The sequence below is a fragment of the Convolutriloba macropyga genome, chromosome 7 (genome assembly GCF_964194025.1).
Source record: "Convolutriloba macropyga chromosome 7, txConMacr16.3, whole genome shotgun sequence".
Lineage (NCBI taxonomy): Eukaryota > Metazoa > Xenacoelomorpha > Acoela > Convolutidae > Convolutriloba > Convolutriloba macropyga.
In genome coordinates, this window is record NC_134474.1 from 9,551,819 (window position 1) to 9,563,192 (window position 11,374).

The 11,374-nt window shown below is 33.7% G+C and overlaps 1 protein-coding gene across 1 annotated transcript in view; it reads right to left on the reverse strand.

The window, feature by feature from the left end:
* Window positions 1-710: 710 nt before the first annotated feature.
* Window positions 711-11,374, reverse strand: part of LOC142342934 (uncharacterized) — a 17,098-nt gene continuing 6,434 nt past the window's right edge. Inside the window, exons 2-5 of the mRNA XM_075394613.1 lie at window positions 7,594-7,782; window positions 4,159-4,358; window positions 3,312-3,495; window positions 711-1,057 (exon numbers count right to left, since the gene is read on the reverse strand). Of these exons, the coding sequence (XP_075250728.1) occupies window positions 741-1,057; window positions 3,312-3,495; window positions 4,159-4,358; window positions 7,594-7,782 (890 nt within the window). The 3' untranslated portion in view covers window positions 711-740. The remainder of the gene's footprint in view (window positions 1,058-3,311; window positions 3,496-4,158; window positions 4,359-7,593; window positions 7,783-11,374) is intronic.

Consider the following 11,374-nt stretch of genomic DNA (forward strand, 5'->3'; position numbering starts at 1 on the left):
CAGCCAAAAAATTATTATGAAATCTTTCATCTCTTTAGCACCAGAAAAACTTTTCTACAGAATCTGATATGGGGCCAGCCGGAATTGCATAAATTTTATAAATGCATAAAATTTTTAACTGGGGGGCACAAACGGGGAATATCCAATTTTTGTATCATTTGGTTGCAGTGTTAAGAACTAAGGTACTAAAACATACATAAAAACTCAAAACTGCATTTATGTTATAAAATTTTCCTCTCTGCAAAAGTGTGAAAAACCATTGTTTCTCTTTAAGAAAAAGTTGACTCAAAATTAAATTTTAAACAACAATTAAATTTCAAACAAGCGGTTGTGGTTCAGTCTTTTAGTACACGTCTTTCTCTCTTTCAACTTTTATATAGATTTATGATTTATGTTCCGGGTCGAGGTTTCACAGAGGTAAAAAGTTGCCGTCAAAGATTAGCAAATGCAGCGGATGCGGTGAAAAAAAATTAATATTCAACGCATCCACCGCTAAAAATTTAAAAATTTACTTTTATATTCCACCCACCTAAGCCCTCTCCCACCCTGGTGGTTGTTTTTTCATCACTCGTTTGCACGTGCTATATTGCAACGTCATGACTTACTTTTTATCGGCACTTACGTGTTCTGTAACTGTGGGTGCACCACGTGCCGAGGAGGGGAGGGGGGTTGGCATACAAAAAAGGCCCCATGATTTCTCCGTGAAACTTCGACCCGGGTAAATTTTAATGTTCAATGAATTACATCATAGAGTCACTAGTAGGGCTGTTGGTTCGATGATCTTTCTGTTTCTGTAGAATGTTCTGGTACATATACCAATACGACAAAGAATATAAATTGGGCTGACAATTCAAATTCGGATATTGTTGACGCTGGATCAAAGAACTGCTGCCGGCTGCATTGTATGACTCTGGATTTTGAGCGTGCAGGTTGGGGGCACCGGTTAAAGTTGCGGAAGCGGGCAGATATTGAGTGGCTGGTAGGTGCCGTGGTACAGGAAGTGAATTTGAAAGCGTTGGATCGTTCGGAGAACTTTCTCTCAGACAATCTGATGAACCTGAAACAAAATTGAAGAATACTCTTTCTCTTCAAACTTCCAAGAAGAAAAAAGAAGTTTTTTTTTAATTTCAACGATTTATGATGCAACTGCAAAATATATTTCGAGAGAACTTTTCATTTAATTACAAATTAAAACGCGTTGCAGAAGATTAGTCGGTATCCTGGGCGAATTCCCAAATAATCAAACAATGGACATCCCATTAATCAAAGCCGAATCGGAATAGAAAGTGGAAAGAATTTCCGACTCGCCAGTCGGTGGGAGCGCTTCGCGCGCGTCGCGTCTTCGCAGCGATAACCAACCCGGGATTTCAGAATTATCCCTCACAGCGCATGAGAGGCATGGTCGTGAACAGCGGTCAGTAATTACGCTGAACCTTGATATTCTGCTATCTAAATTGTAGGCCAAGTAATATTGTGATAAAATATAGCATAGAAGGGGGAGGGCGATTCTCTACAAGGTACCAAGGGGGAGGGTTATTGTTGAAAAGATCCCAAACATTTTTAAGGATTTACTCAAATGAACGATTGTGAAAACTTTTAGGAATTTCCTCGGTTCAGAAGGCCAAACAAAATGACGCCAGAAATGATAGGTAGGTTTGGTTTTCATCGCAAGAATTTTTTAATATCTTCCATTTCAAACGCAGGAAAACGCTATATTTGGTCTTAAACGTAAGAAAGCTTGGTATGTTTGGATTTATTATGTCAGGTTTTAAATCGAAAAAAATTAGTCGGTATGTTTGGTTTAAATTAAAACGGAAGAAACTGTCAGTTTTCCAAACAAAATTTTAACTTTTGTTTGTAATATAGTCAATTGCTATGATGACAATCTAAGAGTGAAGGTTTAAAACGCAATTAAAGCAAATTTTATTACATGGACTAGAAATTATTGTACATGATAAGTACTGACTGCAAACAGCATTTTAGAGCTGCGCAAGTTGTTATCTAAATATTTTTCTAAACAAAACTAGCTCTCTATTTTTAAATTAATTTAGCTCTCAAAAAAGCAAACTTAATCTTGTACAACTCTTTGTATTTTATTTTCCCTGAGTTCAGACAGAAATTAAAAATGTTCAATTATGATTCGGAAAGCTATTTTCATAAAATTATTCTCATTGCTTTGTTGCTGCTCCATTTTTTTTTGAAAAAATTTTAAATTTAGCTGAAAAGCTAAGTTGCTAATGGTCATCACAGCAAAGCCAAAAACATAACTACTGAGTCTTCCACTTTTTGCAGAGTAATAGAGGCTTGCCTAGTATAATAATCGACGCTTCGTTTATTTGATGCCCCATCAACATAGAAACCTCTTAAGACCCTAACTGCAAGGAACACTTTCAATCATTTTTGCTGAAGAGGTCAGCGAAAAGACCAGCCGTTGATTTGTGATAAATTTCATTTTTTTCTAAGCTCACATATGGATAAATTTTCAAAGCTTTTTTTGGTTCATTCTTAATTATTTTAACCATAAGAAATTTTTCATTGTTATCAATGTTGACAATTTAATAAAAATTGCTAACTGGAACATTTTTAACTCAGTCACAGAAATGGATGAGCCTTTTGAGTTCAACTTAAATGACTGTAAATTTGGTGATATACATTTTTTCGGTAAATTTTTATAACATGGGCTAATATGAGTTCAAAATTGCTACTATATTGAACTCTTTTACTTATCAACTGCATGTTTAGTTGTCCGTTACCACTCATTTTTTCTTATTCCGGCGTACAAAAATAGAGCTATACGTGAACTTAGATAATAATTTTTTCGGTAGCGTTTTTGAATTTTCATCTATGTGATGTTTGTTTTTAATGATTGATAGTTGAATGATAACACTGACCTTGGTTAAAATTTTTAGCTATTTAAAAAAATGACAATAAACACTCAGAAATTTTTTGTTCTTATTTAATTAAACCTACTTACACTAATTGACTCATGAAAGCAAAGCTATTTTATTTAAAATTTATTTTAAGCTTTGACTTGAGTGTCTGTAATCTGCTTGCTGACTGTTTGAGCTATATTTTTCTTTTTCGCTGTGATTGTTTAGCGTTTTAGGAAACGTTTTTTTTCTCTGAATGGCCGAAACTTTCAGGAAACTGAATCTTCATAATAACTTAGACATAATTATTTCTTTTTTAAACCATATCTTAGCAGCCAGTTTTTTTTCTGAAAAAAGTTCCTACTTGTCTAATTGCCCAAAATCTTAGCATTTTTCTAATTATTTAGGCTATGAAAAAATTTTTATTCAAGCAATACAAACCTTTAAGATCAGTGAGCATATCTGGTTTCAACATGGCGCCATCCGTAAGGCCAAATGCTGCACTTTGATTGGTTGACGCCAGTGTAGAACTGCCGTCCTGATTGGCTCCTGTCTTTACTGAGACTGAACTGTTTCGCAGATTTTTCTCTTTCCTCCACCTTGCTCTGCGATTTTGAAACCACACCTAAAATAAGCAGTAAAATTATTTTGATTAAGTTTTTGTGAGAAAACGAAGAGACATTTCGAAACCGCGCAAGGAAGTTTCTTTTTTGTAAGAAGTTTGAGAACGGGGTGAAAATAATTAATTCACCGCGATTCACCGCGATTCACCGCATTCACCGCATAAAGATGTAACAAATACGCGATGAAAATATTTTTCAACTCATTTCACGGCATTTCTTACAAAAATTCACCGCCAAACCTCGACCCGGGCTACAAAATAATTTTGTTGTATTAAAATATGAGTGAAAAATGTACCAAATGTTGAAAAGTTAGGTTGCAGTTTGTCTATTAGTTGAGAGATTATTGCAATGAAAATTTTTGTGAGATCACCGGTGAAAACCTTTTTTTTAACCCAAAAATCTACCACTATTTTTGGTGAACACCCAAGAAAAGAATGCAGTGAAATTTCACTGTCACCAAATTCACCGTGTTCGCATTATTTCCGTAAGAAAAGCAACACATTTATTCAATGTCATTAACAGTTCATGGCGTGAGTATTTTAAATTTTTCGACCCGGGAAGTGATGAAAAAGATGAACCGGAGATTCAGTTCCACAGCTGGTAGAGATGGGGTGGCGGTTTTTTTTTTGGGGGGGGGGGGGGGGTTAAAATGATTTTTCATCTACCTGTACTCTTGCTTCTGTCAGTTTGATTTTGGCTGCCAATTCCTCCCTTGTGAACACATCCGGGTAGGGTGCACTCTCAAATGCCCTCTCCATCTCCTCCAACTGTTCTGATGTGAATGTCGTCCTGTACCTCGACTTCTTCCTGGGACCCCCTCCCGCACCCCCACTGCCTCCCAACGACGGTCCGAAGGAGGAATTTCCTGGAATTTTGGTTTAAATATTAGCGTTCATCTTCGGTCTGGACAAGCTTCTGTCTCCCGTGTCGAGGAATTTTGTTTTTCACTTGTAAGAAATCGTCGTTTTTTAATCGTTTTTATTAGACAAAAACGATCAAGGCCCTTACGTGGTAATCGTCGTTTTGTTCGTTATTTCGTTGTTATTTTTATGTAGGAAATGATCGTGTTTTCAAAAAGCGACAAAAAAACGAGCTCCCCGCTGGGATTCGAACCATTGAGATCCCGATACATTACCTGATGCACTGACCACTGCGATATCAGGCCATAATACAGATATGCCAAAACGATCTAATAGAGAAAAACTGGTTTAAGAGCAATTAAACGAAGAAAAAACAATCAAAAACGACGATTTCATTTGAAAAAAAAAACGACGAAGAAACGATCATTTCTTACACTTAAAAGGCGACTTAAACAACGGAAACTAATGAAAACGAAGAAAACGACGAAAAAACAACAAAAACGACGACAAAACGACGATAACTACGATTTCTTACAAAATATTGTCGTTTTTTCGTCGTTGTCCTCAACACGGGCTGGGACCTCAACTTGAGTTTTAAATGTGACGAGCAAGTTTATACGGAGTAATATAATGCTTAAAAGTTTTTACAGTGAAGTCACTAAATTGCTAAACTAAAAAAAGGTTCACAAAAAGGTTAATTTACACGCTAGGTTTATCAGACAAATTTTGCACATTTTGAAAGGAACTCATAAAAATAATCTTTAATCAAAGTTCATTTCGAAACGAGCCACCTGTCAGCTTGTCATTTTTGTTTTTAATTTGAAGACATAGTGGGCACTCTGCTCCATTAATCGCTTTAGAAATTCCTCTTAGAAGTTTCGCCACCTTATCAAAGAACATTTTCCAAAAACAAAGGCGTCAACTTGCAGTTATCATAGATAAGCTCAGTAAATCTTACTATGGATTTGACTTGTGGATTGAAAACCATGAGCACGAGTTCTTCACACCGACCAAAATGAAAAAAAAACTAGGGCGCACCAATTCAAATGTTCTGTTATTCGAAAAAAATTACAGCTGAATTTGATAACCATGTCAGCAAACAATCTGAAAAGCAACAGATTGAGCTGAAATCGGTTGTTTTTGCTTTTCTTTTGTTGAAAAAAAGGCTAATCCTTGAACATTTGACAACTAAAAATTCAAACAACTTATGGAAAATATATCAAGAGCAATAGAAAATTCACGAAAATAGGGAGCGGTTTATGGGTTCAGAAAACTTATATATATTGTATTACTATTATATATATATATATATATATATATATATATATATATATTTCCAGCTTGAAGAGAACAAGAATTTTAGTCCCTAAAAAAGTACTCACAAAAATACTAGAAACCTACGCAGAGCTATCAGATCACAAAACGTTTCTTCGTTTTTTTTCAGATTCATCCTGCATTTCAACACTTTTTTTGTTGTTTACTTTGTTTTTCTTTTCTGCGATAATTTTCTGTTTTCTGTTTTTTATTCAATTGAAATCGAACAAGGAACGTTAGTTATTTGTATTTGAAAAAATCCATTAGTAATTTTGAGTTATTGGGTAAAAAAGAACACAAATTGATGTCAGCAGCCAAATATTTTTTATATCATGTACTAAAGATTTCCTATTTTTGAGCATGTAAAAAACCTAAAATTTTTTTGCACAATTTTTATTTGTTATTATATGAGACTCAATTCAGAGGAGTAATAACTTTTGTTTTTGTGGACAATGATGTGGGTAATTGCAAACCTGCTAGTTGTCTTCTGAATCCACAGATAGTATCGAGAAAAATATTTTAAAAAGTAATGACAAATTAAGTTTTTAAAAAATTCTGTCTGATTGACACTATGATAGCTATTAGATTCAGCGAAAAACAAGTTAATCATAGCAGGGAAATGACTAACAAAATTGTGAAAATTTACTCACAGGACTTGTTTTTGGCCACTTAATGCTACCAATATGTTGTTGGTCTATATTATACAAGTCGCGTGTTGGTCTATAGTCAACATCTGATTTTCATTGATTGAGAGTTTACAAGAAATAATACACTGGATACTTTAAAATTTATTTTCTGATTGAGTTGAACTACTTTTTCCTGGAAAAATTGTTTGTTTGCTTTGCTTTCACACAAGTGACTGTTTGGACAAGGAAGATTTTTCTCCAAATTCTGTTGATATTGTTTTTAGAACCCCTATGCCGTAACATACATCTATAGTTGGTTGTTTAAAGAGCTTTAATTTGAAGTATCGCAGAAATTGTTTTCTCAATGACATTTAAATTGTTCTAAAATTTTATAAAAACCTTGAATGTTTTTTTTTGCAAATTGTAGCTTCGCTTTCAAAAAATAACTTCGTTGGTCATTTCTAATAACTTTTCAAATCATAATTCAGTGTGCTATTTCGTAGTATTTTTGCTTTCATGAAATTTTCTCTGAATTTAGATAGATGCCTCTTGTTATCAACAATGACATGGGAAACTCCAAGTAATTTTCAACTCAAGTTGTGCTAAATTTGTGTTATATTTGCTTCATTTATGAAGTGAAACCTTAAAGAACTTATAAACCTACTTGTTTTTCTTTGCTCGACCTCATCGATAATCTGTTATCTCTCAAGATGATATATTAAAATGAGTAAAAAAGTAGATGGAAGTTACTTGGAGAGAAAAAAATTTTTTAACTGTGACTAGAAGGACATATATATGTCAAGCGCGTCAATTGCAGCTTTTATCCTTTATCATAAAATAAACAACACAAAATAATGGTTTGAACGTTTTGAGCAGACACACATCGCCTATCATCTTTTTCAATATAATTTATGATTTTTGTAAGGCATCGCAACGGCTGGAGCAACATTTTATATATATATATATATATATATATATATATATATATATATATATATATATATATATAAATGTATAAAAAGTTTCCCTTTGAGTGTATAATTTTCTTCTCATTTTGGTGTTTAAAAATTTTTGCTCCTATCAAAATTAAATTTGAGCAGATTTTGACACATGAACCTAAATTGAAAAACAATTGGATCTTTCCCATTATAGCCCAGCACGAAATCACAGCCCCCGGCTTAACTAACATGATGGGGGGAGGGGTATAGGTTTTAAGACCAGCAACCCAGAGGTCTATAATGGGAAAACCCAAAATTTCTTTGTAGTGCTTGTCAGTGGTTCACATGAAACCAGTACTTACCATATTTGGCAGTTGGTCTTGTAAGTGTCTGGTGACTAGAAGTGCCAAAGGGTCGAGACCTCTTTTCCACAGCTGTTACTCCTGCTACTGATGCAGCTGTCACAGGAGTTATTTCATTCGGGTTAGAAGAGGGAAAAGAGACCACGTTTTGGGTATCTCGTATGTCACGTGACCATTCTTGCAGGAGACCTACAAGGAAAGTTATAAAGTTTACCCTTTCCTTGTTGTTTGATCAATTTGAGCAGGAATTGACTTTACTTAAGTGACTAAAAAAGTTCAAGGCTAAATTGGATTTTTCCCATTAGAGCCCCTCGTTAGTCTATAATTAGGTCAATTGCGGTGGTGATGGGGGGTATACGTTATATGTTTATATGACGACTGAAATTAAATGACTTTATTGAAATTTCGGATCTATTCTGTTTCGCCCCCCCCCCCCCCCCAGTGTTTTTTATGACCCCAGTTACAAATTATATGTTGTTATATAGCACGTTACTATATACGAAAATAGCACGTGCGCCTATGGGTCATAAAAGATTCAAGCTCACTAAGCTGGGGGGGGGGGGGGGGACAGAAAAGATCCGAAATTTCTTCCTTTGCTCGTGGACTACAGACAGACAATCAAATATGAAATTTCTCCTTTTTTAATTTTAAAGATGTAACCGACTTGTTGAACGTTGGGTTGTCATTTATTTCAATATTTTTCACATACATGGAGTTTTGATATCATAATAAGAAAACAGGTAAAAAAAATTGGTTTTTATAATTTTTGTGGTTTGGCACCGACGATTTCCGATTTCCTACGTTTAAAACCAAAACAGCTTGAAAACGTTCTGCGTTTCATTCCAAACATACCGAAGCTTTCTTAGGTTTAAAATTGACAAAACGATTTGTAGTGTAGGGCAATATTGCTAAATGCCCATAAATGCAGTGCTCTGATCACACAAATTCACCACATTTTATCAGAAAACATGAAAAAAGTTTAACCTAATTGAAAATAGGAGTTCTCCTCACTTTGAGATTCAAAGGTGACAAGAGTTGCGAACGGTGCAATTCCAAACCCCCCTACCCAGTGTTTTTGCATCCCAGTTACAGAATATGTGTTATTATATAGCATTATACTAAGTAAAAAAAATCACGTTTGCCTGAGGTTGTAAAAGTTATATGCCCACTAAGCTTGGGGTGGCGGGGGGCAGAATTTACCCAAACAGAACAGGCAATTTTTCTTGAATGTCAGATTTTCTCAGCAACTTGATCAGACTTATTTATACAACAAATGCAGACAATGTATATCACTAGTGACAAAGAAAAAAAGCGTTCGCTAGTCATGAATAAAAATGCTCGAGATCTAGTAGTGATTTTGTTTGTAAGGAAAGCGTTTAAAAAGTCGAAAAAAGCTAAAAGCTAATTCCACCACGTTTACTGCTAAAAATGCAACATTTTTGACCTTAAAAAGAACAGCTTTGTCTGGTCTAGTTAGCATTAGAATTTTAACTGGGATTCTTGTAAATTTTTGGTTAATCTAACAGTCAGACTGTGAACACTAAATTTATGATGACTATGGAAAAATAAACAATCGAACCTAATCCTCTTCAGCCCTGGTCCAGTAATAAGCTCATTTCGAAAACAAATGAAATCAGAGTTTAAACTGAGTGGACTATATGCAGAAAAAATTAAGTTGCTAGTGAGTTGGCCTCAATTGCTGTACACTGAATTAGCGAGGAGAAAACGTAAAAAATATCCAAAAATTGCTATCGAACGACTGCAAATCAGCTAGAATCTTCTGCAGCCTTCTTCAGTCGGCTGGGGGGGGGGGTACATATAAAAATAAAATGTACACGAATTTCGACGCACTTTTTATTTGATTTTTAGAAGTGAAATATACCGCCACTTGAGTTCAGCTGTTGAAACTTCGTTCAAGAGCAATTGAAAACGGGGGACCAATGAGATGAAGCCAAATTTAGCGAAAACTTTATTGAGATTATCCCATAAACAACTTGCAGGATGATCTTATCAATAAAATAAAACGTACACTAAATTAGTTGTATGCAGACAATCTGATTTGAAATGATTCGAGTAAACTAAATTTTGAGTTTGAGTGGAATTTTTCACCAAATGAGCTAAATTCGCGTCTTTTTGAATATTAATCATAACAAAGTCGCGGATTATAGTATTCAATTTTTAATTTAAAATGAAAGTTAAGTAAAGATTTCTTCGACGTGGAAATTTAGACGTTGGATTTAGACATATTCAAACATTCAGAAAAAGCCAGCTTTATTTTTCATAACTTTGTTTTATCAGTAATTTAAAATCTTCAGATTTATCATCAAATATCATTTGTAAATTTACTCGCACAATTGCAACTATTAAAGCCTGCGGAGCAATCAATTATTTGCTGCCTATAACAGTTTCTTCCGAGTAAAAACTGATAAATAAAAATTAAAAAAAACTGAAACCAATTTCATGATTTGGTTCGAGGTAAATTTTTACGGGGTTTATCTGATGATAAATTGATACAAACCTCGATATCTGTTTGATAAAACAGATTCCAAATTGGTTTGATGATCTGAATTTGGCGACGATTGCTCGTGAGTCAAATTGGAAACTCAAAATACTATCAATTGTAAACATATTGTTTATTTATTTTGTTTATCAATTTATTTGTTCACTAGGACAACAAAATCCACGCTTTTATTCAATTATGTCAAATTGCGCAATTTTTCAATTACAACAACGGGCAATAAATTTACCAGTCGAATTATTTGCCCAAATTTATTGCAAATGTTGTTCGATTAAATCTAAACTAATGACTAGTAAATTTGTAAACTCAATTTAAAACAACTAATCGCAAAAATTGCGCTGGTCTTTATTTTTCAACTTTCCCTGACCAACTGTGTTGAAATTTATTTGCTGTGAAAATGTTTAAATTTTAGTTTTTTTTTCATTATTCAAAGGGTTGTTATTATTTCGTAATTGTACTTTTTGATAAACAAATTATTACAGCACAGTTGTAACTTTATGATAGTGTTTATACTCCCCACGTAATTATAACCTAAGATAAAAATGTATTCCCTAAAGGTGAATTATTTCAGCTGAAATTGAAAGAAATACTTGTGATCAAAGATTGGGAATCGTGAAAATGAAGTAATTTCAATCTTTTCAAAGATTTCTGAAAATTTTTACTTGATATTTATATTTTGAAATAATTGCTAGTACTTCGGGTCTAACTTCAAAATTTCTTACAAATTGAAGCAATTTTCTAAAATAGCTATCCAATTTCTGAAATTGTTCAACATTTTGCCCCATTTTTGCAAAATATTATCAAGATTCTGTTGCTTGACTTGAAAGCAAACTTTAATTACTTGAGGGACATTTTTATTGCCTTTACCTAAAATAATCTTTATTAAAGATTATTATTTTTCTTCCAAAGACAATATGAGCTAACCATATGTTGAAAAATTGAAATATCAATTATAAGTTGGATATCAATAAGGCGTATTTATAATGAAACTCAAACACAAATCACGATGATACATACAGTATTCAAACTTTAGATAGAATCGTTTTCAAGATTCCCGTTTCTGAGTAAAATAAGTAATTGTTGATCTCAACCGATTGTCATTCACTCTCACTGATATTTACAGCCCTTATTGAGATCGCAAACTAAAAGGATTCGAAACAAGATTGAGAAAATATTGAGAAAAAAACAAGACTGAGAAAAAAAGATAAAAAATGTTTTAATATCAAGACCTGTGTAAAATATGATTGATAAACTTAAGATGTA